The sequence below is a fragment of the Crocodylus siamensis genome, chromosome 13, assembly GCF_052110815.1.
Source record: "Crocodylus siamensis isolate JL-2025a chromosome 13, ASM5211081v1, whole genome shotgun sequence".
NCBI classification, from domain to species: Eukaryota; Metazoa; Chordata; order Crocodylia; family Crocodylidae; genus Crocodylus; species Crocodylus siamensis.
The window spans coordinates 5,050,482-5,073,138 of NC_143407.1; the positions used below are offsets into that span (position 1 = coordinate 5,050,482).

Here is a 22,657-nt window from a genome sequence, read left to right on the forward strand (position 1 = left end):
GTTAGGCTGGTTTTTTGGGATAAACGTTGCTCTGGGTATTAAAGCAACGACGTAATCTTGGGTCGTGGTGGCTTTTGGGTTCGAGAGTCTTAAGCAAGCTACCACAAGTTACATGGATCTTTCACTTCCAGGAGAGTCTGTCCAGCTGAGTTGTCAAACCTTTTATTTTTCATCTGCCTTTACAACAGTTCACATGGACTCTGCCCAGGACCGGGGTTCCTTGGGGTGTAGGCAGTGTGCAAGCACAGAGGGAAGCAGTCCCTCCATCAAAGAACTTTGAATCGAAACAAAGCCGGCGGGGTAGGAGGGGAAATGGACACGAATATTATACATTGGATAATATATAATATTAACATTTGAAGCATACCACAAGCATCCTTTATGATCTCGCTAGGAAAACCGAGATGATACTTTTATTGTAGAAAGAGCTGAATGGACAAGTAAATAAGTTCCCTGCAAAGCACAGTATGTAATCAGACCAAAATACCTACGTACAAGTTCAGCTTCGTGGGTCCACTGATGCAGCGGAGTTGTGCCAGCGTACTAATGTTCTCAAGAGTGGAAGCCGAAACCTCGGAAATACTATTCCTTTGGTTACAGAGTTGCAATAAATGACTGGCCGTTACTACTTGGCTGAAATTTGTTATGGAAATTGAAGCCTACTCTACAGCCATATATTTGCAGCGGCGCTTCTGAGTCTAAAGAGCTGCTTATAAATAAGACAAGGGCCCGGGTTTATTTTGGAAAGTCACAAGTGCATTGTTACCAGGCTCAGGGAGAAATGGGGGTAAGTTTTCTTTAAAGCATTGGCAACGTTTCTCCTCTTGTGACTTAGGCTTTACAGCCCCGAAAACTAATGGTGGGGGATAAATTGGAAGCTGTAGTTTCATGAGTCTTGATACTTGGCTGTAGAACAGAGTGTAAATAGTGAAGAGGAGGATTTCAGGGCAACCCGTTGCTCTGGACCCACGGTACAAATGGAGGCAGGGAAGATTTAGGCTGAGGATCTGGAACAGTTTTCTGTGGCGTTGACGTTTTTATGTGACCTCTGGGGAATGTGGGGGGTGGTAAAGTCCCTGTGGCTTGACTGGAAAAAGCAGAGGGTATGACCCTGTGCGCTTGGAAGGAGAATGGACACCCAGGACAGATTTTATTTTCCATCAGTCAAGGTGCAGTGAGGATGCTCTTAGTGTTGGCGTGTGTACTGCAGAGGATGCAGTGTAGTTTGGGCTCAGTGGCGGGGAAGTTTGTGAGTGAAGCGTGTGGAGCCGATCACAGACTTGTTCTGCGCTTTCCTGAACCTTGTCTGATGTCCAGTCAGAAAAGTCATTTAGGACTCTACACTGTAGTGACTGACAACAAAGGGCTGTACGTTGTTCTCCCATCTAGAGACTTGGTCCCGTGGGTCAGCAGCTCCTGAATGGTGATCCAGTTGTCCAAGACTTTCCTGCTCCTCTTCTTCATCAGCTTCTTCTGACTCAGTTCAATAATGCCTAGATCTTTCCTGCACCCGGTCCCTGCTCTGGCTTCTGTCAGCTGTTCCATGCGGCTCTGCGTCACGAATTCTTTTCTCTGCTTCTGCTCTTTGGACAGGAGCAGGTGTTGCCTCCTTTGAGCCTTGTTCCAGTACTTCCCAGTCTTCAGCTCGCTCAGGGCATCGTCGTCGGTGGTCATCCCGCTGCGTTCCTCCGTGATCCTCAGGGCTCTGTCCTTCAGCAGTTGACTCTTCTGCTGTTTCTTTAACAGTGGCCTGCTCCTTTCATTTGGCAGCCTCTGCATGTGTCCAGCATCTCCTGGGTTGCTCTCTGTGCCTTTGCTGCATTGCCCTGGAAGTGCTGGTGACCTAGGTTGGTCGCTTAGGCACTCTACAGCTACCTTTTCCTGCACGAGGTTCATGTAGCTAATGTAACGGCGAGCGTGATGTGGAATTGCAAGTGTTTTGGGGCCGCTGGCGAAACTTGTTGGTGGAAGAGATGCGGATTCTGTTTCCGTCAGTCTTTGGGCTGATTCCCTTGCGTCTCCGTTCACAGAGTCTCTTGGGCAGAGTTCAGCTCTGTGGTGCACCTCTTCGTTTGTATTCCCGGTGCCGTCTCCAGCCAGCGGGAGGCATTCTGGAAAAGCTGGGCTCAAGGGGCACTTGGCGAGCCATTGTTCGTGCTGTCTGCATTGCTCAGAGCTCTCCTCTTGGACTTCTGAAGCTCTTTGGTCTCTCTGCAGGAGGGCCTTACGAAACTGATATTGGTTGCACTTGCTTTCCAAGATTTCTTGAAACTTCTTGAACTCCTCTGGGTTTACACCACAGAAACTGGAATCGCTTAACTCCTCGTTGGATAAGAAATCCTCTGTAGCCAGTCCGCTTCTTTCAATTGTGTCAACAGCAAAAGGGTGTGGGCCGGACCCCTTCGGGGCAGCGGGGTCTTCCGCGTCCACGCTGGGTCCCGAACGCTCGTCCGGCTGGGTGCTGCTGTCGGTGTAACAGACTCCGCTGTCGCGGTCCTGGTGGAGCAGAAGTGTCCGCTCATTTTGTTTCTGGCTTTCCTCCCCTTCGCTTTCTGTCTGCAAATGAACGCACAGATAGGTTTTAATTGTACTCGATGCAATTTTCCTTTAATAGCCGAGCACGAGTCCCTCGGCCATCTATCAAATGTGGAAAACGCAGCACTCGATAATTACTGCAGATGAATTGGCATGCGCCGTGCGCTTCACAGGAGACGGAAGGGTTCCTCATCTAATGGATTGCATCATGGAGAGTTAATGGTGTGAGCAGGGAGAGACAGGATCAAGGGAGTCTCCAGGCTAATTATACATTTATTTGCTTCCTTGCATGTTTCCATAGACTCTCCCTTGTTTCTGTTTTAATTTTTCCTCTAATTAAGCAGAATTTTGTTGAACACTGGGGAGATGGTCAGAAGTACTTTCTTTTAAAATGCCACTTACTTTGGATGCTCCTGTTTCCGTGAGGAATTGCATTGCATTGCAACGCAGATCTGTTCAAATCCCAGCCTTCCGCCCAGCTCTGCCGACGTACTTTGCTGCAACGCTCTCAGATCTGGCTCTGCACCGAGCGCACAGAGGCGCGCTCTGGCTTGAACTAAGGCACTCGGATTTCCTTTGTACCAAAAGCCAGGGGTGGGCCGAGCCCCCGCAAATGCCTGATGCACCCCTCCCTCCCCGTCTGCTCTCCCCACACGTGCTATGTGTAGGCATGTGCTTACCCAGCTCAGACAGACGCCATCCTGATCTTCTGGGATGGTGTAACAGCTGCTGAAACTCGGCTCCTTTTGGTGAATAAGGGCTAGTGCCTGAAAGAGGCAAATAATGCCCCAGTGTTAAACCTGGGGAAGCAGAATGGGCTCCGTACACGGCTGAGACCATTGGGAAATATTTTCAGAGCCTGGTGGCTGTTGCACGCTTCTTTCCCAAATCAATCAAACTCGACTTAGCCTGGCACCTATGAGCCCCAGTCGTGGACCCAGCACCCCCTTATGCTCTCCGTCCTCCCTCCACCAAGGTATATGCCAGATGGGAGCGAGCTCTACCTCGTCATCCGGCTCTTCTTTCTCCGTGTGCCGGGAGGCGGGTAGCAGGCAGTCGGATTCGCGGCCATCGTTGCAGTCCTGGTGCGGCAAGTAACTGCGAGAGGAGCTGTGTGCGTGGGGGACAAAAGACAAAGATACCGACCCGCTGGGGGAATGTGCGTGGTCCATAAATGCCTTTGAATGGTCACACTGAGGTAGCATTAGGTCTCGCTCTTAGGGCGTGCCTAGCTCTAGCCCAAAGTGAAAGGGCAGCTGATGCAGTGGCTGAAGCCATCGTTGGTGAAGACACCGATTAGGTGCTGGCACAAGCTCGTGGGCGCGAGCAGTTTACACAGGGAGTCTGCACCGTCAATACCTGTGATTTACACCTCGCAGCGTGTAGGCTGTGGGCAAATCGGCGCCGGCTTTGTTAAGCATGGTAGGATTCACGTGAGAAAATGGTGGTTGCTGGGTTATTGATTAAATGCGGGGCTAAACAGGGCGGGAGCATCCCTTTTGTCACGTGTGCTGTCTGCAGGTCTGTAATCGTAGGCTAGGGCAGCTGTGGACCCAGCTAATCTCACAGCCCAGCCAGGACAGCAGCAATGCCAGAGTTGACAAAACCCGCGTGGGCCATGGGCATCCTGCAGCAGGGTTATATTTACATACAAAAGTCTTTGGGTCTGCTCCCACAATGAGCATGTCTAGCTCCTTCTGGCATTTTGGGAGCGAACCCAGCAAACGGTGCATACCTGTCCGGGTAGAAACTGAAGCACGAGGGGATGCAGCGCTCCCTGTTTGGGCACAGCTTATCCCACCAGCTGGCCTCAGTCTGGGTCGCAGCGTCGGACGTGCGGGGAGGTTTGCGGGGCGGTTTCTCTCTCCGCGCTTCCAGCGTGACCTGTTCCTCGGCACTCTGAAGTATTTCTAGTGCTTCCCGCAGGCTGACGGTGGAGAGATCCTGTCCATTGACCTGGGGGAAGGGTGGAGTTAGAGAATGAAAGATGACATTTTTCCCTCCCACCCAAACCTCTGCGAAGAAAACCCAGACCCAGTTAACTCGTCTCCCCCGCTGTTACCATTTGCTGGCTCCTGTTACTGCTATGAGAGCCATCAAAGCATGTCCCTTGCTAGAGGCCCGAAACCTATTACGCCCCAAGAAACGGTTGCACTGTAGAGATGCTGAATGCAGCGGATCCTGAAATGCTTCTGAGATCACGGTGGAATTGTCATGACAGTAGAATAAGGCCTTGCTCGTCTATAGTCTTCCACTCGTTAACTGAAATTGGTGTGGGCCTTCTCATTTCCGTTTGCTTGGCTTCTTTCCGTGCACATGTTCCTCACGGGCTCAGATGGCAGAGCAGTTTTAAGCAGAGTTAAGCAGCCTTCTGCTTGTTGTTTAAGATCACCACTTGAGCACAGCTGTATGCGTACGCAAGCCCTTCGATTCTTATTTCTCACCTCTGCTTGAGGTCCCCAGCAAGGGACTGTGCCCCAGCCCCAGCCCCTAAGGAACAGCAGCCTCAACAGGGATGTGTGCTTACTCAGGCTTGGGACTCATAGGGAGTTTGCCTGATTGCGTTTATCTAATCCAGCGCGCCGCTGTGAACTGGCTTCTTTGATGCTGCATGGCCCAAGGATGTACGAGGCATCCGCCCCCAACCTTTCCCCCCCTCTTTTTGCAACAAGAAAGCAAGTCTATAATGAGAACTGATAGAAAAGAGCTTTGTAATTCAGGTGTCCTCTTTTAGAGGCCCCAGCAGAGGAGGCTAGTGCCAGCAGTGCCTCTGCATGTTCTTGAGTTTTCATAACCCAACAGGGAGTCAGGAAGAGTCCCGCTGTGGTCATATTTGAGACAGGCTGCACAATTCCCCACTGTGCCCAAGGACTCTCCAAATAGCAGAGACAGATGCATGCTCTGGTAGGAAGCAAACAGTTAAGCTAGCAAAGAATGGCTGCCCATCTGGATGGGTCTCCCCGCACTTTGTAATGTAAATGCAGAGCTTATATACTGTGGTGATGGGAGCTTTAGAAATGCAGAGAGGTTGCACCTAGGGGACCTGGCCAAGCCATTGTACGATTCTCAAATGGAGGAGATTGGGGTGGAGATAGGCATTTTGCCTTTCTGTAGCAATTAAGGGCTGCAACGGCTGTGGAAAGTTGGAGTTGCCCCTATTTCAATGCTCGGGAAACTGATGCCAAGGCCAATACTTTCCACAAGGCCCCCATTAACCGAGACTTAGTGCTGAGGCACCATGATTCTGACTCATGGGCGGGGGGGGGGGACGGGACCCAGAGGTTCACCTCGACCAACCAGTGTTTAAGGCAATGCTTGGGCTTTCTACACTTTGCCCTCTAAAACCTGCCACTCAGCATATGTGGGTCAGCAGACTTGCTGAGAAAGGGTAGGACTTGTGTGGTGCAGGGGGGCATCGCTTGGAAGACAGGATCTTCAAGAAAGTCCAGAGCGGGGGTTAAAATTTTGAAGGATGCTTGCTCCATCCCTGCCTTTGCTCATCCCTGTTTTGCTAGTGTCCTGGTGGCAGTTAATGTCCGTTCCTCTGAGTAAGCCACCCCAGGTCCAACTGGTTGTACTACAAGAAAAAAATGCCTTTTTCTTTCTGCTTGTACCCTACAGCAGGGCACCTCTGTTCCTCCTCCACCCAGCCCTGGCTGTTGCTGCCTGTCTCTGATTTCACATGCAGGGGCAGAGCTGTGACAACGGCTCAAATTGGATGGAGTAAATTGCTGCTTATGAAACTTATGCAGCTGTGTCTCTGATGGAGTTAGGCTATAAGGTGCAAATCTACTCTGCCTTCTGCCAGACTTCAGATAAACCCGGCTATCTGTCTCAGCCCGAACCCAGCTCTGTTATGTGGGCTCTGCAGGAGGCTCTTTGCAGTTGCTACCAAAGGCCCTGATCATTAGGAAATGATTAGCTTGCCCTTTTCCAAATTAGCCATGTTGCATGTGGGAAGAAGTTCAAATTGCTAATGACATTACTGCAAACACGAGGTCATTACAGAGCCGGGAGAACAGAGGCAGCTGTTGCAATCGCTGGTGCCTGTTGAAGCTCATTTAAATTGAAAAGCTGGATTGCCTTAACTTTGGGCACATGGATGAGGGCAAAGAGGTGTGGTTCAATACGATCCGTCTCTCGGACACAGAGCTTTCTCCCCTCTCTGCTGGACATTATGGTATTTCATTCATCTAAATCAAAGAACAGATGACATCAAATTTGTGGCCATTTGCATTTTTATAGTTGTCTGTATCCTGCATGGGATAACTGCTCAGAGCTTCCCCAGGCACAGTTCTGATTTTTCTGATCCCAAAAGCAGAAGGCTCTCCATTATGGGGTGCGTGACACACTCATGAACAATTAGGGTCCCCCTGGTAGAGGCCACTGACGTGTGCTCACACACGCATAGCAGCTCACAGCCCCGCTTTGTAGGCCCTTATTTACGTTCTGTGCAACGAACTGGGTATTTGGTACTATTACTTGGCTTTGCGTCTGCTCCCTTGAAAAGCAAAATCCAGCCGGTATGAACTATCGGATCAGGGGGAAAAATTTCCTGGGTGTGCTTGGGACTGCTGAGTAGAGCAACTGGCCTTTTCACTTGCTTCTGCAGCTGCAGAAAGACACAGAGCTTACAAAGGACTGCAATGTGTGTGTCCTTTTCCCTTCGAAGCACCTAACTTTTTCTTCTTTTTCCACAAGCACAATATCTGCCCCCCGAGCCCCATTCCCTTTGGTGTTTCCTCTGCCCTGATCCTTATTCTGAATACAAGAGGTGGCTGAAGTGGTGCAGAGCTAGCAATTTGGCACTTTCCTTTAAGGCGAGTAGAACCCGTTTGCTGTTACGTGCTGCTTTGTGCCATCCATATACATTAAAGCCTTTTACAAAATGTAGATGCATCTGATCCTGTGAGCAGTAGCCCTACCAAAAGGTAATTAATTAGGTGGGCATCATGAGTTCATGGACAGTTTGGGGAGCCTGACTGTAAGTCTCTAACCTGTAGAGCTTCCGTGGATTTCAGGGAGCTGGGAAAAAAGTGTGGAATATGCTCTTCGCTGCTTAGAAGTCCGTGTGAATCCGTAGAAGGTTAGTTGCCTAAGGTACCCCGGTCCTCTAGTGAATAAGCTCAGAACTGCTCAGCTCTGGGCCAAAATGTGCTCTCTTGCTAATGCCTGTTATTCTGCTGTCTAGTTAGTTGGTAGGAGTTTGTGCTTTTGGAGGCTACATGTTCTCTCTCAGGGACAGCAGAAAAAGATAAGGTTGACCAGATGAGCGAGACGTGGAAGCGGGGAAGTCAGCGGGGACAACAGCATCTAATGTACATTAGAATTTCTTTTTGAGAGATGGGATGCTGTGGGTGAGACTATCGGATAAGCAGGATGCTCAGTTACTGGATCTGGGCCGACGGGAACCTGGGGTAGAGCCTACACAGCAAGACTACATGGGGCTGCTAATAATTGCAGTATTTGCCAATGCTTTCCTCTTCACTTTTCCCAGGAAATATGAAGCAGCTTGCTGAGTTTTTTTTTTTAATGGAAACTTTGATGTATTAATTGGCGTTTCCATATTATTATTTCTACTCTGTGCCTGTCTTGGGAATATCAGTTTATAGTTTATAACTGGGGAAAGGCTTGCACAGAAAGCACCGTAAGTGCTAGGTTTGACCAGGTTATTTATCTAGTTGACCGTAAATATTGTAAGATGGCATCGTGAATTTAGCGCTGTAGCCTGTATTCTCAGCAGGAGAATTTTTGTTCATTCTGTATTAAAATATTCAGATTTTTGAAAGAGCACAGCTTGCATATAGGCCCCAACACAAATGGGCAGATGTTCAAATGCCAGAGTGCTGAGTTCTTTTGACAACCAAAGGCAGACAAGTTTCTTTGGGTAAATCCGCTCTCTTTTATTATACCAACTAAAATCTTTGTTGGTTCCTTCAGTGATCCATTACCTTTAACAACCAAAGGTACTGGATCACTGGAAACCTGGCCCCACGCTGTCTTGAATTGCTAACTTAGCATAACAACAAAACTCACAAATGGGTATAATGTGATGTTTTTAGGATGTCACCCAGGTGATGTTTCTAGGATGTCATTCCACCACAATTCTGCAAAATGCAAGCATTGCTATGCAACAGGCACCCTGGTGCCTACACAGATAGCCTTTCATCATTGTGGCGTAGGAGCGAAACGACATGGCCGTGAACAGTTCATAAATTGGCTGGAAACGAACACCCACTGATACCGAGCTTGTGGCACGTTATAATTTATCTGGTTCCTGAATTCTTTCCCCACACGGAAGGTGAGATTGACCCTCCTCCCTTTCGATAGGCCTTGATCTCCCAATAATGAGCTTTTCTCCTTTTCTTCTGCTAATTGAGCGTCTGCCACCCTTGAGAATGTCTCCCGGACCCTCCCCTCTGCTGTGTTTCACTATGCCTGCCTGGCTTCCTGGGATCAGACTTGATGAAAAATGTCTTGCATTTGGAAGCTTGTCTAACTCTATCCCCGTAGTTGGTTCACTACAAGAAGACTCCCTAAGAATTTCTCGCTTATTATTGTGGACACCAGCGGCTCATCGCTTTTCCTACCTGCCATCTCTTTCAACCTAAGTGGTGAAAACCGACTTGGCTGAGCTAAGAGGAAGGCGTCCCTAGTGCAGGGAGCAGTCTGTACTCTCTCTTGCACGTCTTGGCTATAACACTTTGCTCACATAGAAGCAGAAGATAGTTCACTCATACCTTAATTTGGTCCCAGCACGAGAAGAGAAGAATCATGTCCAATCGCTCCCTTTTTTCCCAGGCTTTCTTTTCAGATGCTGGAGAATGTAGCTGCCTCTGTTGATGTTTCAGGCCCAATTCAGATTCTCTGGCTCTGTCTCTGTCCCAAACTTATGAGCTCGCTCAAATGAGCAACTGTCTTCCTCTTTCTCTGCGTCCCTTGCATTTAAAAAGGCTGCACATGTTTATGTTTCCAGTGCGAGAGGGGCCTTTCCTTACTGCCCTTTGGCCAATCCCAGGGCTAGTCTGTTTGAGCCTGTTTGCTCATTGTGGAGACTGGCAGCCTCTACTTAATGCTTTTTCAATGTGGGGTTTATTTTGCTCCCTGCATCCAGCTGTGTGCATGTGGGCAGGGGGGACGGGACACCAGGAGATGGTCAGTTTATCCCCTTTACATGCCCATTTGAACAAAGTGAATCAACAGTTGTGTAGGAAGTGATTAACTAAATCTCTTTGCTAATATCCAGACTCTGCCACCCAGTCTTTGGGGATCTAAAAAGCAATGTCCATTGTAGTGTCCACAGCAAACATTACCGGATTAGAAGGAAAAAAAACAGTAGCCAACCAGATTAACATCTGGAAACAGGAAATCCTCTAAATTGTCCTTGAAGAATTCAGTAGTTGGATTTTTTTTCCGGGCGGAATACGAACCATGGCTACATATATTGCATGGCTGTGAACAAACCACCGCTTGATGCTTGACCCCCTTTGGCCAAGTACTGAAGGTGTTTGCTTGAACCACCTGCTTTCTCATATTGGAGTGACTATACTGTTACATTTTGATTATTGCTTTCAGAAGGAAGTGCCGAACCTGCTAAAACAACCCAAAAAACTTGACCTTTGCACTGAAAAATTCTGCAGTTTTACAAGAGTTTGGCTAACCATTTTTACCATAGGATCTTCCATCACTGGTCATGCACTGTGCCGGGACCGTACGTACAGAAATGTCACAACAAAGGCTGCCTTTGTGGTACCTTACCCCAACATCTCCCTAGAGAAAGCTTGTTTTAAGTTACGCACATAATCCCAGGTGCTTGCTTCAGTTAGGTCTAGAAACACCGGAATATTTTTGCGTGTTTGTGGTGCTCTCCATGGTCTGACAGCTGAAATCTGGTGTACATTAGTGGCGGCTCACAAATTGTGTTCAAAGTGGGCATTGCCATTCCTGCTTCGTGGACAGAGGAAGTGACTTGCACAGGGTCGCAGAGGGTACTACGTCTGTGGCAGAAGTAGGAGAGACTCGGGATTTGTAGGATTTCTGGTTTACAGCCTTGTGTGTTAACTGCCAAGCAGTGTTTCTTCTTCAGTCAGTTTTGAACTCTTTCAGAGGTTTGCTCATCATTAGTAGAAGAGCAGCTTGTCTGGAAACGAAGCTCTGGACATTAGAACTGGATTTTTTTTTTTCTCCCTTAGCTAATGCAGAATTGCTCCCTTCCCTAAACTCTCTCTGGTGCTGTGTCCAGAGTCTGCTGTCCATCCAGCTGGACTTCCCCAGAGGCTTATGGAGCCTGTTAAAGCTGAGCTGAGTTTGCCGTGAGCTGGGTAAAGTCACGGACTCTGGCAACTGAGTAAAATTTGGCAGGTTTCTTTGAGTTTTGGACTTCATCCTCTAGTTATCAGCAGGGAACCTGGTTTTCTCTGATTTAAAAAAAATAAAAAAAGTCTCCACTGTTACAGTGAAACACCACTAATATATAGTATTGTATTTGTTTGTTTATTTATAGGTCTGTATACATACCTAGGTACATAATAAGCAAGAATTTCTTATGTATAAATAAAATACATTCTCACTTATGTTTGTGTGTGCGTGTGTGTACATATGTGTGTATAAACTGTATGTTAGGGGTGTTTCATTTTAAGCGTGGGAAACTCTGGATTTGGGGTTACTTTTTTTTAACTGGAAAATGGGGATTTTTTAAAAATCAGAAAACCAGGATCCCTGCTTATCAGAGGGGAGAAATGCTGTCTGCTGAAGCTGAATTCCCTTTTAGATCAGAAACGGAGTTACCGCTGGTATTGTTTCCTGAGCAGGCAGAACTACAGCCTCAGCCCATGGAAATGGAGCTTCTGATTCTTGGCTGTCTCCTGCTGGTTCTCTTAATGATGCCTCCTTCACCTTTACAAAACCCCTTTGTAGTGTAAAGCACAGTTTACATCAGCCTGGTTAATGGGCCTTGCCAGTTAATAGCCAAGCCCTGGGGTCACCACAAACAGGACACAATAGGAGGAGGGGGCAGTGTCTTCAAAATGAGCCGGAGCTCTCCTCTGCATGCCTTCTTGGGAGGTCATTTTTGAGGTCTTTGCTTTGCAAGCAGCATCTGGGGCTGCCAGCGTAGCACAAAGGGGCCAGGATTGTGAGAGAGGGGATTGTAAGAACAGTTTGGCGACCAAACGTACCTTTTGGCTTAACCTATTTTTAATTGTAGCTGCCGTGGGTGGAGGGAGCAGCCGCTGTCGTTGCATTTCACCTACAGGCGTGGATCAGTGAGCCAGCTCATAGATGCCCTTTCTCTGCCTCTCCCATTGGAAGTACCAGCTGGAATGAGGACAGCAGCCCTCAGCTCACTGGAGTGCTGGTACATGTTGCTTTCACAAGTGCACACAGCTAGGCTGAATTGGGCCAGGAGCACGGGCATCGTGACAAACTGTATCTCCCATTCCCAGATGCTCTGGCATCCCTTATCCTGCATCACGTTTATTGCGTATTGTCTGGTGCTGTCTACTTTTATTAGGAGCTACGTGCAGCCAGGCACGTAAACTGCCCAATGCGCTTCCACTTCCACAGGCATTTTAAAGATTAGCAAATTAAGTGCGACCTGACCTCATGGTGTTTAAAGAGTCTTCAGACAACACGGGTATCTGGAAAGTTGTGGCTCCGTGTTGTCCTGCCTGTTGTCCCTCCCCATGTTGTTTTTCGTGGGTCTCTCCAACTCCTGCTTTGCATTTCGCTGTGTCCTTTTGCTCCTGCCACTTTGAGCTTCTGATTTCCTCTGTTTTGTTAAACTGTCTGTGTTGGGGAAATCATATTATTATAATTATCGTAATCTCTCAGCACCACCGCTCTTTTAGTGTATTTATTCTCACAACAGCCCTGTGAGGTAGGGGAGTGCTGTTATCTTCATTTTATTGAGGATGGGGCTAAATGAATGGCTTAAGGTCCCACAAGGAAACGGAGACAGAGCAGGGCTCTGGATGATGCCCTCACTACTGGATCATCCATCCTGTCTATGGGAGGAAACTTTGATTGTGGGTGTTGTGAGTTTGTTACAGATAGAAAAAGAATACGTGCAACCCACTTTTTTTCTGCCATTACTCCAGAGGGAATGGAGGCCTTACCATAAATACCTGAAAAAATCCTAGTGTGACCCCTGACAGACAGCAGAGCTCTGAAAATGTTGCTGTCTGAGATGAGAGACGAGTTATCAGTCCTGGCTGGCAGCGGCCGCTCCACAGTATGGTGAGTTTGGAGTTTACCTACTCGGATCAATGAATGAAATATAGAAGCTTTAAGTTAGCCAGGTAATCGCTCAATGCACAGAGGTGATAGAGAGCAGCAAGCAAGCAAGGCACAGAGAGGCTGGCATACGTTACCCGCCTGTCAGTGCTTCTGCAACAGAAAAAGCACTTATTTTGCCTGCCTGTTTGAGAGACAGCGGAGAGACAAGAAATCTTTCCGCTGTTGTCCAGACCCCCTGAAGGGGATCATCTAGCAGCTGGGTCATGCAGCTGGGATCTCAAAAGAAGTTCTGGGGAGGTGATTTGGATGAAATGACAGTCTCATCAGCGCCCAGTTCTGGACTCATTTGCTCAGAGCAGCACTGATTTGCTGTCAGTTTTCTGTCGCCGTTGGTGCTGGAGAAGCGCTTTGGTTCCCTCACTTGTTTTAGGCTTTTGCAGCGTCTGACAAGCGGCCTTGGGAAAGGACCATTTTCATGCAAAAGGATGCTCTGATAACTGCGCTATTGAGGCAGTTTTAGCTGGTGAACAGAAGATGGAAGCAGATTTCCTCTGAAGTTATTCTTCTTTTCAGGGTGCAAAGCAGGGTAGCATATGCCTGTAGGATTGTAAAGCATTTTGAGATCAGTCAGGATGAAGGGAAGCTGCATGCGTGAAGGCCAGAACGGTCCATTATGACCTTTGATTTCGATCTGCATAACACAAGCCAGATAATTTCAACCAGCAATTCCTGCAGTGGGAGGAATCGTAGTCTCCTATTATGTAAGTGAGCCCTTGAGAGCTCAGGAACTCGTGGCTGTACTAGAGGATTTCTGTGTTGAAAGGCATCCAGATATTGATTTAATTTTTCCAAGCGATGATGAATGTACTGCTTCCCTCAGCAGCTTGATCTGGAAGTCCATTACCTTCCCTGCTATTAATTGTATATTATTTCCAATTTGAATTTTCTAACTGCAGCTTCCGACATTAAATGGGAATGCTAGTGGAATACACAATGAGATGCCTCCAACCAGACCCTCAAACCCTGCCAGCCCTTGCCCCCAGGGCAGTGAACATGCTTCTGAACAGTCCCTCTTCACTCCTCACCTCTGCTTTGGAATAGGATTAGGGATTCCTTTGCCCTAATTGAATTTCCTTTTGGTGAGGGGGAGCACAGCTACTCTGTTTGTGTTAGCCTTTGTAATTGGCAGCTGCAGGAAGAGCGTGGTGGGGCTGTCCTAGCAAACTTATTTTGCAAATCCCAGGGTAGACTTGGACCCCATAGAGATAATGACACCTTTGTCCTTTTCCACTGGGTTATAGAGGCAAATGGGATAAGCAGAAACCTTAAGGAATGCCCAACCTCCAATGTAGGGGCGGGCAGTTATTTCAGGGGGAGGGCCACTTTACTGATTTTTGGCAAGCCCTCGAGGGCCAGGGGCGGATAAATATAAATTTCCTACATTTTTAGGGGCCCCGCGGGCCTGATAGTATGGCTTGGCAGGCTGCATCTGGCCCGTGGACCGCATTTTGCCCACCCCTGCCCTAGCAGGTTGTTGGTTGCAGCCATGCTGGTCTTGGGACGTAACCTCTAGCGTGGTTTTTGGTCTGAATTAGGTGCCAGAGGGGTAAATGCATGATTGAGACAGGAGACTGTTGAACCCCTGTAAGGCGGAGGGACCAGTGCAGCTCTGTGAGTGCCGTTTTGGTCTTTGTTTGTATACAGTTTTCAAGGAAAGAGTGCCTCGTAGGATAGCACGTCAGGGACTCATTAGTACACAGCCTAAAACATCCGTTCGCTCCGCTATGGGTGATAGCGGTGTGCAGGAGTGAAAGGCCAAGCGCTGGTGGGCTCCTGTCTACAGCAAGGGAAGGTCGGGTGAGTTGCTGGCTGCCGTGGGGTTCACGTTTGTCCCTTGCTAGAGAGCAGAAGGGTGCGTTGGCCACGCTTTGTTCCTCCAAAAAGCTGCCAGGGACGTTGTGCTGTGTGTTTTTCTCGTGATCCCTCCCTTGGCGGCAGCCTGTGTTGAAATAAAACAAATGTCTTTTTCTGGGCAGTGGACGAGCCAGAGGATGCTCACTTTCCCTTCCACGGAGAAACAAAAATAATCAGTAGGCTAGTAAAAATGCCTCCCCGGAGAGCAATAGGCTCGCCAAACAACAGCTGAGGCTGCGTAAATGATGATGGATTCGAGCTACATGGAGCTTTCCTGTCTCCCCAGCACAGCAGGTGGCCTGCTGCTTTATCATGGAGTTACTTGTGTCCGTTTCCCTCCAGGGCTGGGGTGTCGGGGCAAGTGACATTAAAGCTGTCAGGATCACCCCGTCTCCCCAGGGCTGGATTAGAGGGTCGGTTAACACCGTGACTAATCCTGCAGCTGGTGCCTACCCAAGCTCTAGAGGTGGCTAATTGAATTTAATAGCTATGGGTGGGCCTGAGCAGAGAAGTTTGGTCCAGATCTGACGGTTCGGTTGGGTCCTGTTTCTATTGCCTGGACCTATATAAGGCAGAGATGGCTGCATTGAAGTCAGGGACCAGCATCCAAATGGTTCTCAGATTCTGCACTGGGGAAGGCAAGGGAGCAGGCAGGCCTCCCCTTCTGCCCGGCTCTGCTTCCAGTTTGGGGCAGGTTAAAAGAGTTTGCAGAGCTGCATGCAGTTTCTGGCACTTTATCGGGCCCACATCCCAGATGATCCCAGAGTGCTCGACAGCCGGTAGCCAGATTCAAGTCAGGTGGAAGTAGTGGTCTTGTTCACTGTGCAGATTTCTGCCCCTTTGCCAGTCCCCTAAACAAGCTGTTCTTGAATCTTGAGCTGTGTGTAAAGCTGCGCATAAATCCTGCAGAGACAAGGGGTTGTCTAAAGTCTCTGAAGGTCTTTATTTATGAACTGCGTGCTGCTGTCGGCAATAAATAACTTTAATTACAGTAAATACAGTAAGTTCGCAAGGTTTCCTTTTTGTTTTCTTAAAAAAATAGTGTACAACAAATTATCAAGAAGAAAACTGCCCCTGTCCCCGTCCATTGAAATCAGATAAAAATATTCACAGCAGAGGGTTTGTACAGATGAAGGGGTAGCATTGCAGGTTTTGTGCAGAGGAGATTTGGGCTCTTGAGTGACTCGTTAAGAGCGATGCCTGTGGCATCCAGATGATTCTTTGGGCCAACCTCCCGCCAATACGAGAGCCCAGAAGGTTTGTTTCTGCTCTTTTGGAAATGGGAGGTTCTCTGGCTTTCCACCCAAGTAGTTGACTGCAGAATTTAGCCCAGTGGATGTAACAAAAAAACACAATATTTGTTGCTGAAAATCCGATAGCATCAGGTGGAAGATGATAGCATATTAAATATCAACGCGTCGCAGCTGTGTAGTTTTTTGTGCTACTCCACACCTGTCCTTTAAGCCTCGCAATACCTGAGCGAGGCAAGTATGGTTACTGATGAGGAAGTCAGGCCCAGCAAATGCAAGGAACTGTCCTCAGGGAGCCAGAGGCAGTGCTGGGAACGGTACCCTGGCCAGTCCTGCCTTCAAGTCCCATAACCTAATCCCTAAACCACACAGCCGTGCCAATTAAGCAGAGAGGATTCCTAATGAGGCGGGAAATTGGTTTCTAGTGTGATGCAAAGGTGCAAGTCTAAGCCATTCATTCACCCTGGTTTGAAGCCCAAGTTTTCTCCCCCAGCTTTGAGCACCTTTCCCTTTAACTCCACCTTGACAGAGCAGTAGGCAGACTTTTTTTCCTTTGTCGCAGACCCGCTCCCTTGGATCCCTTCCTCTCCCCTTTGGGTGGCGTTGGCCCGGCTACGGGGGCAGTATTGCAGTTTAGATCGGGGTGGGTGTGAATCATGTGTTACCTAAAATCCCGGTTAACTAACCCATGGTAAAATCCCAGTGTAGACAAAGCATAACTGGCTGCCATGTGCTAAAGCTACATTTCTCTTGCCCACACTTGACTTTTCACCAGGTGTTACCTGACTGTCCCTGCAGCCGCCGAGCCTGAAAGTGGCCCTTTTCCCATGCCAGCGTGCCAACAGGCCATTTTTCTTCCCGCACGTCCTGCTTCTGGACCTTCACCCATGAGGTTTCAATGGTACGTCGTCCCGCTTCTCTGTGGTTCTTCACACCTTCCTGCGGCCTTTCCTGCTCTGCTGCTTCTGAGGCTCAGCGCCAAACAAAAATCCTCAGGACAATCAAAACTCATATTCGGCAGAAGCGGACTGAAAAATCCATTTGCAGCAACTGTGAGGCTCTGTCTCCATGATAGTCAAAGGGGTGACTGCACTCTGTGTTTGCATACTTGAGCTAGCTTTAAACCACCTAGCTTGGCAATGTAGCCTGGCAACGTGAAGCCAAGTCCTGGCTAACTGCCCTAATAGTTCCCCAGGGTCACGGGCAGTTTTGCGGCCTCTGGTGAACGTGGTACCGTTGCAGCTACGCCATTACAGGTGCCTGAGCTAGTTCAGATGTGTTTATACAGAGCTGCTGTTGCACCCTTTGCTTGCAGTGGAGCCTTACTGAGTCACAGCAGTTTGTGCTTTCAGTCTGTGAAATGTGCACTAATGAATGACATGTTGGTCTAATAAAAGGTATCATTTTGGAGCCAAGAGTTCTATGTGCGGTGAAGTGGTTGTATTAACTCAGTGTTACAGAAAGGGAATCTGAGGCGCAGAGGTGGCTTTCTCCAGACTATAGATGGTGTCAAAGTCTGGATTACCACTAGGGAGCTCTTACTCAAAGTCCTGTGATCGTGTGTGTGTGTAACAGTCCTAAATACAATTAAGCTGCTACAAAAACTGCCAGGTTTTTTTAAATTTGCATTTGAGTAATGACAATACTGAAAAATTAATACAAAGAACTGCACAAGCTATGAAGAAATAAAATTGAGGCCCGCTGACTTTCAAAAGGACTTGGACTTCTAAGTCGTGAAGGCTCTTTTGAAAATGCTACCGACTGTAATTGAGATATTGGAACGTGTCCCGTCCATTTGCCGTGCAGAGCAACGGTTACAAAAGTCAATTTACATCAGAAACGTTCATGCGGTTTGTTACGCCTTCCATGAAATATGTCAGTGATTCAGTTAACCATAGGTTTGTTTGGAAAATGCATTAACCTTCATCCAGAGGAAAATGCTGCTATTGAAACCTCAGTGGTACTGTCACGTGCAGATCTTTTGTTTGTGCCTAACCATATTATTCAATCCCTCACTTTCCTAACACTGCAAGATTCACTAAAATGGTTGTAGCCACCGGTACAGGCAGCTGGGATGTAAGCGCTTCCACAGGATTGTGCCCAGATAAGATCCTTTTAAAATAACCTGAGCTTGAATGGAACAAAGATGCTGAACTTTTAGCCTCTGAAACCTGTTGGAGTATCTAGCATAACGCTCTTCATTGGTGGGTACGTTTCAGGCTAAATGGAGTCCATACAAAACGGTCACGTGCTATAGAAATGCATGCTGCTCATGCTTCAGGTAGTCGGGACAAGCCGTGGAGGTGCAGGCATCTCAGCTCCTTTGGTGCACGTGCAAAAACAGGCCGTTTCTGTCTCCCTTTAAATCAAAGCCATGGTGCACCAGTGGGCATCGGTGCCTTTCAGAGGTAGGCCTGGCTCAAGGGTTCGCTGCCTGAAATCGGTGTGAAACATCCAGCAGCAGGGCCTTTTCTGTTGGCTGCAAAACCAGGACAGCCCCTGCCTGTGTTAAAAGAGTCGGTCCCGGAGATGCAACAGCCCTGTTACGCATGATGGGGACAGTGTATGCCCCAATCTGGAAAGGGGCTGAAGATGCCCAATATCCCACAGGCTTGTGATGTGAGAGAGCCAAGACCTTCTGAATCCCAAGCTCAGCTCCACGCCGATTCTCTGGGCAAGCAATTTAACATCTCTGCCCTAGACTCCTCTTCTGTAAAATAGGGTCAAGGCTTGTTGACACCAGGGCTTGCTGCAAGGATTATTTAGTTAACGTTTGTGCAGTGCTTTAAAACTTTGTAGCTTGTATAAGAGATAAGCTTTGCAGTTGTTGTTGCCATGGCTATAGCCAGTTCTGCAGCATCTCCTCCAGTCTCTCTGAGTCGTCAGCTCAGCTCAGTTGTCCAAGCATCTGTGTGACTCAGCCCCAAGCTTTTTTAGCGGGCTTAGTTCCTAATTTCCCCCGTGCCTCAGCTTTACTGGGACAAAGGAGGAAGCCCCGACAGGCCTCAAATGGCAAGATAACACAGCCTCTGAATTATTAACAACACAATATATTTTGCAAAGGAAAGCTTCAATAAAATGTTATTTTTAAAAAAAATATTAAAATAAAACATACAAAAATATAGAAATAATTTAGTTTTAAACAGCTGTCATCTATTAACGTTGTAGCAATCTGGCAGGGTAATTTGGTGTCAGGTAGATTATGGTGCAATAATACAAGCTGTGTAACTACAGGGAGGTAGCGAAATGCTATGGACAAAACTCCTGGTGAAGCTAAATAAAATTCCTTCCGCTTGGCCTGTATCTGTTCCTTTGCCCATCCAAACAGTACGAGTCTTTTACTTACTTTCCCCAGGGGATTTAGTTACAGGGGAAATCAGGAAAGTGCTCCCTGTGCCTTCTCTCTCAATGTTTAGCAATTTCCTGTTCCATGGCATGGATGTTTCCTCTCCTCCACCTCTCTCTATTTTCCTTTTATTCGCCAAATAGATTAAGGTTCATTCTTAACCTTAATTCCCAGCTTTCAGACCCCGTGTGTTGCTTCTTGCTGTTAGGATTCTACCAGTGTATTTCCTTGCTAGATAAAGCATGTTGTATGGGACAGATGCTATGAGATTATAATGGGATCTTGCTGGTGTATTTGGTAGGGTATAACTAATCTAGATGGCCAGGGATTTATGCACCTAAGCTCCTAAGCATGTGCTTAGGTCCAGGGTGCAGCCGCCTTTGAAGTGATTGCCCAGAGTGAACTATCCACGACCCCCATATGACACCTAGGGTGAGACTGTGTTTTTCGGACATGGCCCGTAGAAGAGGGGCTGTGCAGAAACGCACCGTCTCCTGGAGAGCACTGGGGATGCACTAGCACCAGGATCTCCCTGGTCACATCTACAGATCTGTTTAGGAAAATCGACTTACCCACTGCGCTTGGCCTGCCTGCCCCGTTACCTTCCAGCTCTCCTGCTTCATCCTGACCTGGGGCAGTCTTAGCAGTAGCATCCCTTGCACTCCTGCGGGGCTGCAGTTCTGACCAGACGGTACCCAGACTGGAATTTGGTGAGGTCTGTTTATTCCCCCCTATGCTGCCAACACACATACACGCTTGCTAAAGCCACTGACATCTTGTAAAGACCAACCAAAATCTAGCCTTTAGTGTCTGGGCACCATCTGCATAGTTTATCAATCAGCTAGGATTAAAAATTCCAACTAGCAACCTCAAGGAGGAAAGCTGAGGGTCCGGCCCCTTTATTTGTGGAAGTCAACTTCATCGCATCGGATCTACGCTGAAAGGTCTCCTTAGGAGTTTGGCTTCTAGTTCCCGTTTGTACTTCTGACACCCTCCCCCCTTTCCATTTGAATATCCGAACACTTTTTCTTATGTGGACATATACATAAAATAATCCTTATACATTGAGAGGAATGCATGTGGTTAACTTTGTCGAGGAGTCAGGATGCTAATAGTCATCGGTCTGAACAGAACTTTGTCTGGCAAGCTTGTGTTTAGCCGGAAGAAGGAAGGAACTGCTCCCAGTGGTTTTTTATGCTATTACTTCATCAGAGAGATGCTCGCTAAAATTGATCGGTTCAGTGGGGAGCAAACTCCAAGGAGCGAGTGGAGGTGGGATCATAACAGGGTTCCTGAACCCTCCTGGTTAATTTTCCATGAAGTTGGACAGGGCAAAGGTTCTGGCACCCAACGCAGAAACAGTATTTCAGTCGCTTCCCTTTCCGGCACGCTGACCTGCAAATGTAACCCCGGGTTATGCCGCTGTGAATAAGATTGCTGAGCTCAGCAGTAATGTCCAATAGGAAGAAAGAATAGATGGGCAAATATCCTTGAAAGAGAGCCTGGGAAATACCAAAGAGAGCTTGAAATTGTCCTGCGGTAAACTTTGGTCATTCGGTTACTTCCCCGTTGAATTTACAGATTACATGGAGCACCAAACTCTTCCCAGCCAGCCCAGTCTCTGAAGCAGCTCAGTACTGCCACGCATCTCCAGGACATCAAGATACCTCCTGTGGTTGGTTGCAGGCATGCATCTCGCATGTGAGAAGCCAGACTGAGTTATTGGTTCGACTTTGATCTCACAACCGGGGGGTATGGTCAAGGGCTTGGCTAGATGGCAACCATTGATGCCAGGAAAGGGAATCTCTTCTGGGCCCAGATCTTCCCCATTACTGCATCATTGGCTTCCTTGAGTCACTAGTCCTTAAAGTATCTGGGATCCGCCACACTATCGCTCCTCTTCCTCCCCACCGTAAGACACACGTTCTCTCTTTGCTGAAGATGAGGTCTGCCAACATCTCTTTTATAGGCTGGATCTCTGGGACTCCAGAAAAGTATCCCCTCTCCTCTTATGCAAAGAAAAAGATAGGAACAACGCAGCAGCAACAAAAACTAACTTCTGGGATGGGGTAACACTGAACGTCGCAGCTCATGGCGCAATCAGTATGTGTAGTAGTAAGGGGCTGCAAGTTGAGACCATTAAAGCATTTCACCTGTCATCCATCAGCACAACTGAAGCACTGGCCTCGTCATCCTCCTTTGGAACAAGCATGGTAGATAAATCCTTCTCTCTTGCGGCTTTATCTTCTTAAGCAGCTATCCTTGGGGAGAAAAAAAACCCGCCAATAATTCTCCCTTATCTTTGAACATCACAGCTGTCAGCTCAGGTTGTAACTGTGATTTATATGGAACATGCTGATCATATTGAAATCCTCCCCCCCCCCCCCCCCCGGCACAGTACTGTACATATTTAAAAAAGTCAAGTTTATGAGTCTTATTATTTTCATACATGGCTTCGTAAGGCAGAAAACCTACTGGGTACAGTATACGTGACAGCCGCCACCCAAGAATTCACGCAGAGTTCTTCCTCTTTGTTTCTTTTTTCTCTAAAAAAATCTTTGATTGGTTAAAGACCCAGGTCTTGTACGAAATGTTCTATTTCCTTAAAACAAAAAAAAAAAGGGGTGTTTTTTTTTGTGTGTGTTTGTTGTTGTTGTTCCCTTAAATTGATTTTGACAAACCACGTTTCATTGCCACTGCAGTACAAACTTGTTGTAATGGCCAAATGTAGGCTAGTTCCCTGCTAGTTTACGAGGAATGGTGTCCAGTAATCTTCAGTTGCGCAGGCCAGCATCAGAGCTCCAAATAGCCGATCAGGGTCAACATTACTAAAGAGTTAGTCGTGATAATGACAGTGTATGGTGTTGGAGTGGCTGCAGTACTTTCCACCATCATGCTTGTGCCTGAAAGAGATTAAAAGAACAACAATGATGTTGAAGAGTTTCATTGTTGTACTGGAACGGTCTGTTTTGTTTCTTTGGCAAATGAACGTCAAGGATTTGGCACCTGCTGCTGCTGTGTGTTATCGTTGAGGGACGTTCGAGAAATAGGGGAGCCAATCTGATATGTGCTGTAGGCTGTCTCCAGACAGACATGCCTGAGTCAGGGCTCTATGGGTGAAATCATTGATGTCCACATAGACTTCTGCCATTGATTTCAGCGATTCATTGGTTTCAGCCTCAATGAATGCAAACTGAGCAGCAGTCCCAACAATTTTGGCTCAAGATGGCTTCAGATTGGACTGATAGGAGAACATGATGATGGTTTACTAGCAGGTGGAGAGTACAGACAGAGAGTCTGGAGAGGAATTAATTAGCGTGGTCCAGCAGGCATAGCTGAGCACCAGAGAAGTAAAGTGCATGGGTGAGGCCAAGGC

General features: G+C 47.7%; 3 protein-coding genes across 5 annotated transcripts in view; 1 reads left to right on the forward strand and 2 right to left on the reverse strand.

Moving 5' to 3' along the window:
- The window catches only part of RBBP5 (RB binding protein 5, histone lysine methyltransferase complex subunit), a 74,968-nt gene that overhangs the window by 18,910 nt on the left and 33,401 nt on the right, over positions 1-22,657 (forward strand). The window contains exons 14-15 of one of the 3 annotated variants that reach the window (XR_016439038.1): positions 12,633-12,771; positions 16,711-16,846. The exons of 1 other annotated variant lie outside the window; for it this stretch is intronic. Coding sequence is in view for 1 of the 2 variants with exons in the window: in XM_090026576.1 (XP_089882702.1) it covers positions 16,711-16,721 (11 nt within the window). In the remaining variant the exon portion in view is untranslated. Of the gene's footprint in view, positions 1-12,632; positions 12,772-16,710; positions 16,862-22,657 lie in introns of those variants that run through there. One more of the 3 variants, XM_090026576.1, reaches the window with a different exon arrangement.
- On the reverse strand, positions 5-12,620 carry LOC149853733 (uncharacterized). Its single transcript, XM_090026568.1, has 5 exons — positions 9,276-12,620; positions 4,271-4,491; positions 3,540-3,645; positions 3,216-3,302; positions 5-2,556 (listed from the first exon to the last, which is right to left on the reverse strand). Exons 1-5 carry the CDS (start codon positions 9,309-9,311, stop codon positions 1,339-1,341), a joined length of 1,668 nt encoding a protein of 555 aa, XP_089882694.1. The 5' UTR covers positions 9,312-12,620; the 3' UTR covers positions 5-1,338.
- CNTN2 (contactin 2) overlaps positions 17,315-22,657 on the reverse strand; it is a 47,457-nt gene continuing 42,114 nt past the window's right edge. Inside the window, exon 23 of the mRNA XM_090026567.1 lies at positions 17,315-22,184. Coding sequence (XP_089882693.1) covers positions 22,075-22,184 — 110 coding nt within the window. The 3' untranslated portion in view covers positions 17,315-22,074. The remainder of the gene's footprint in view (positions 22,185-22,657) is intronic.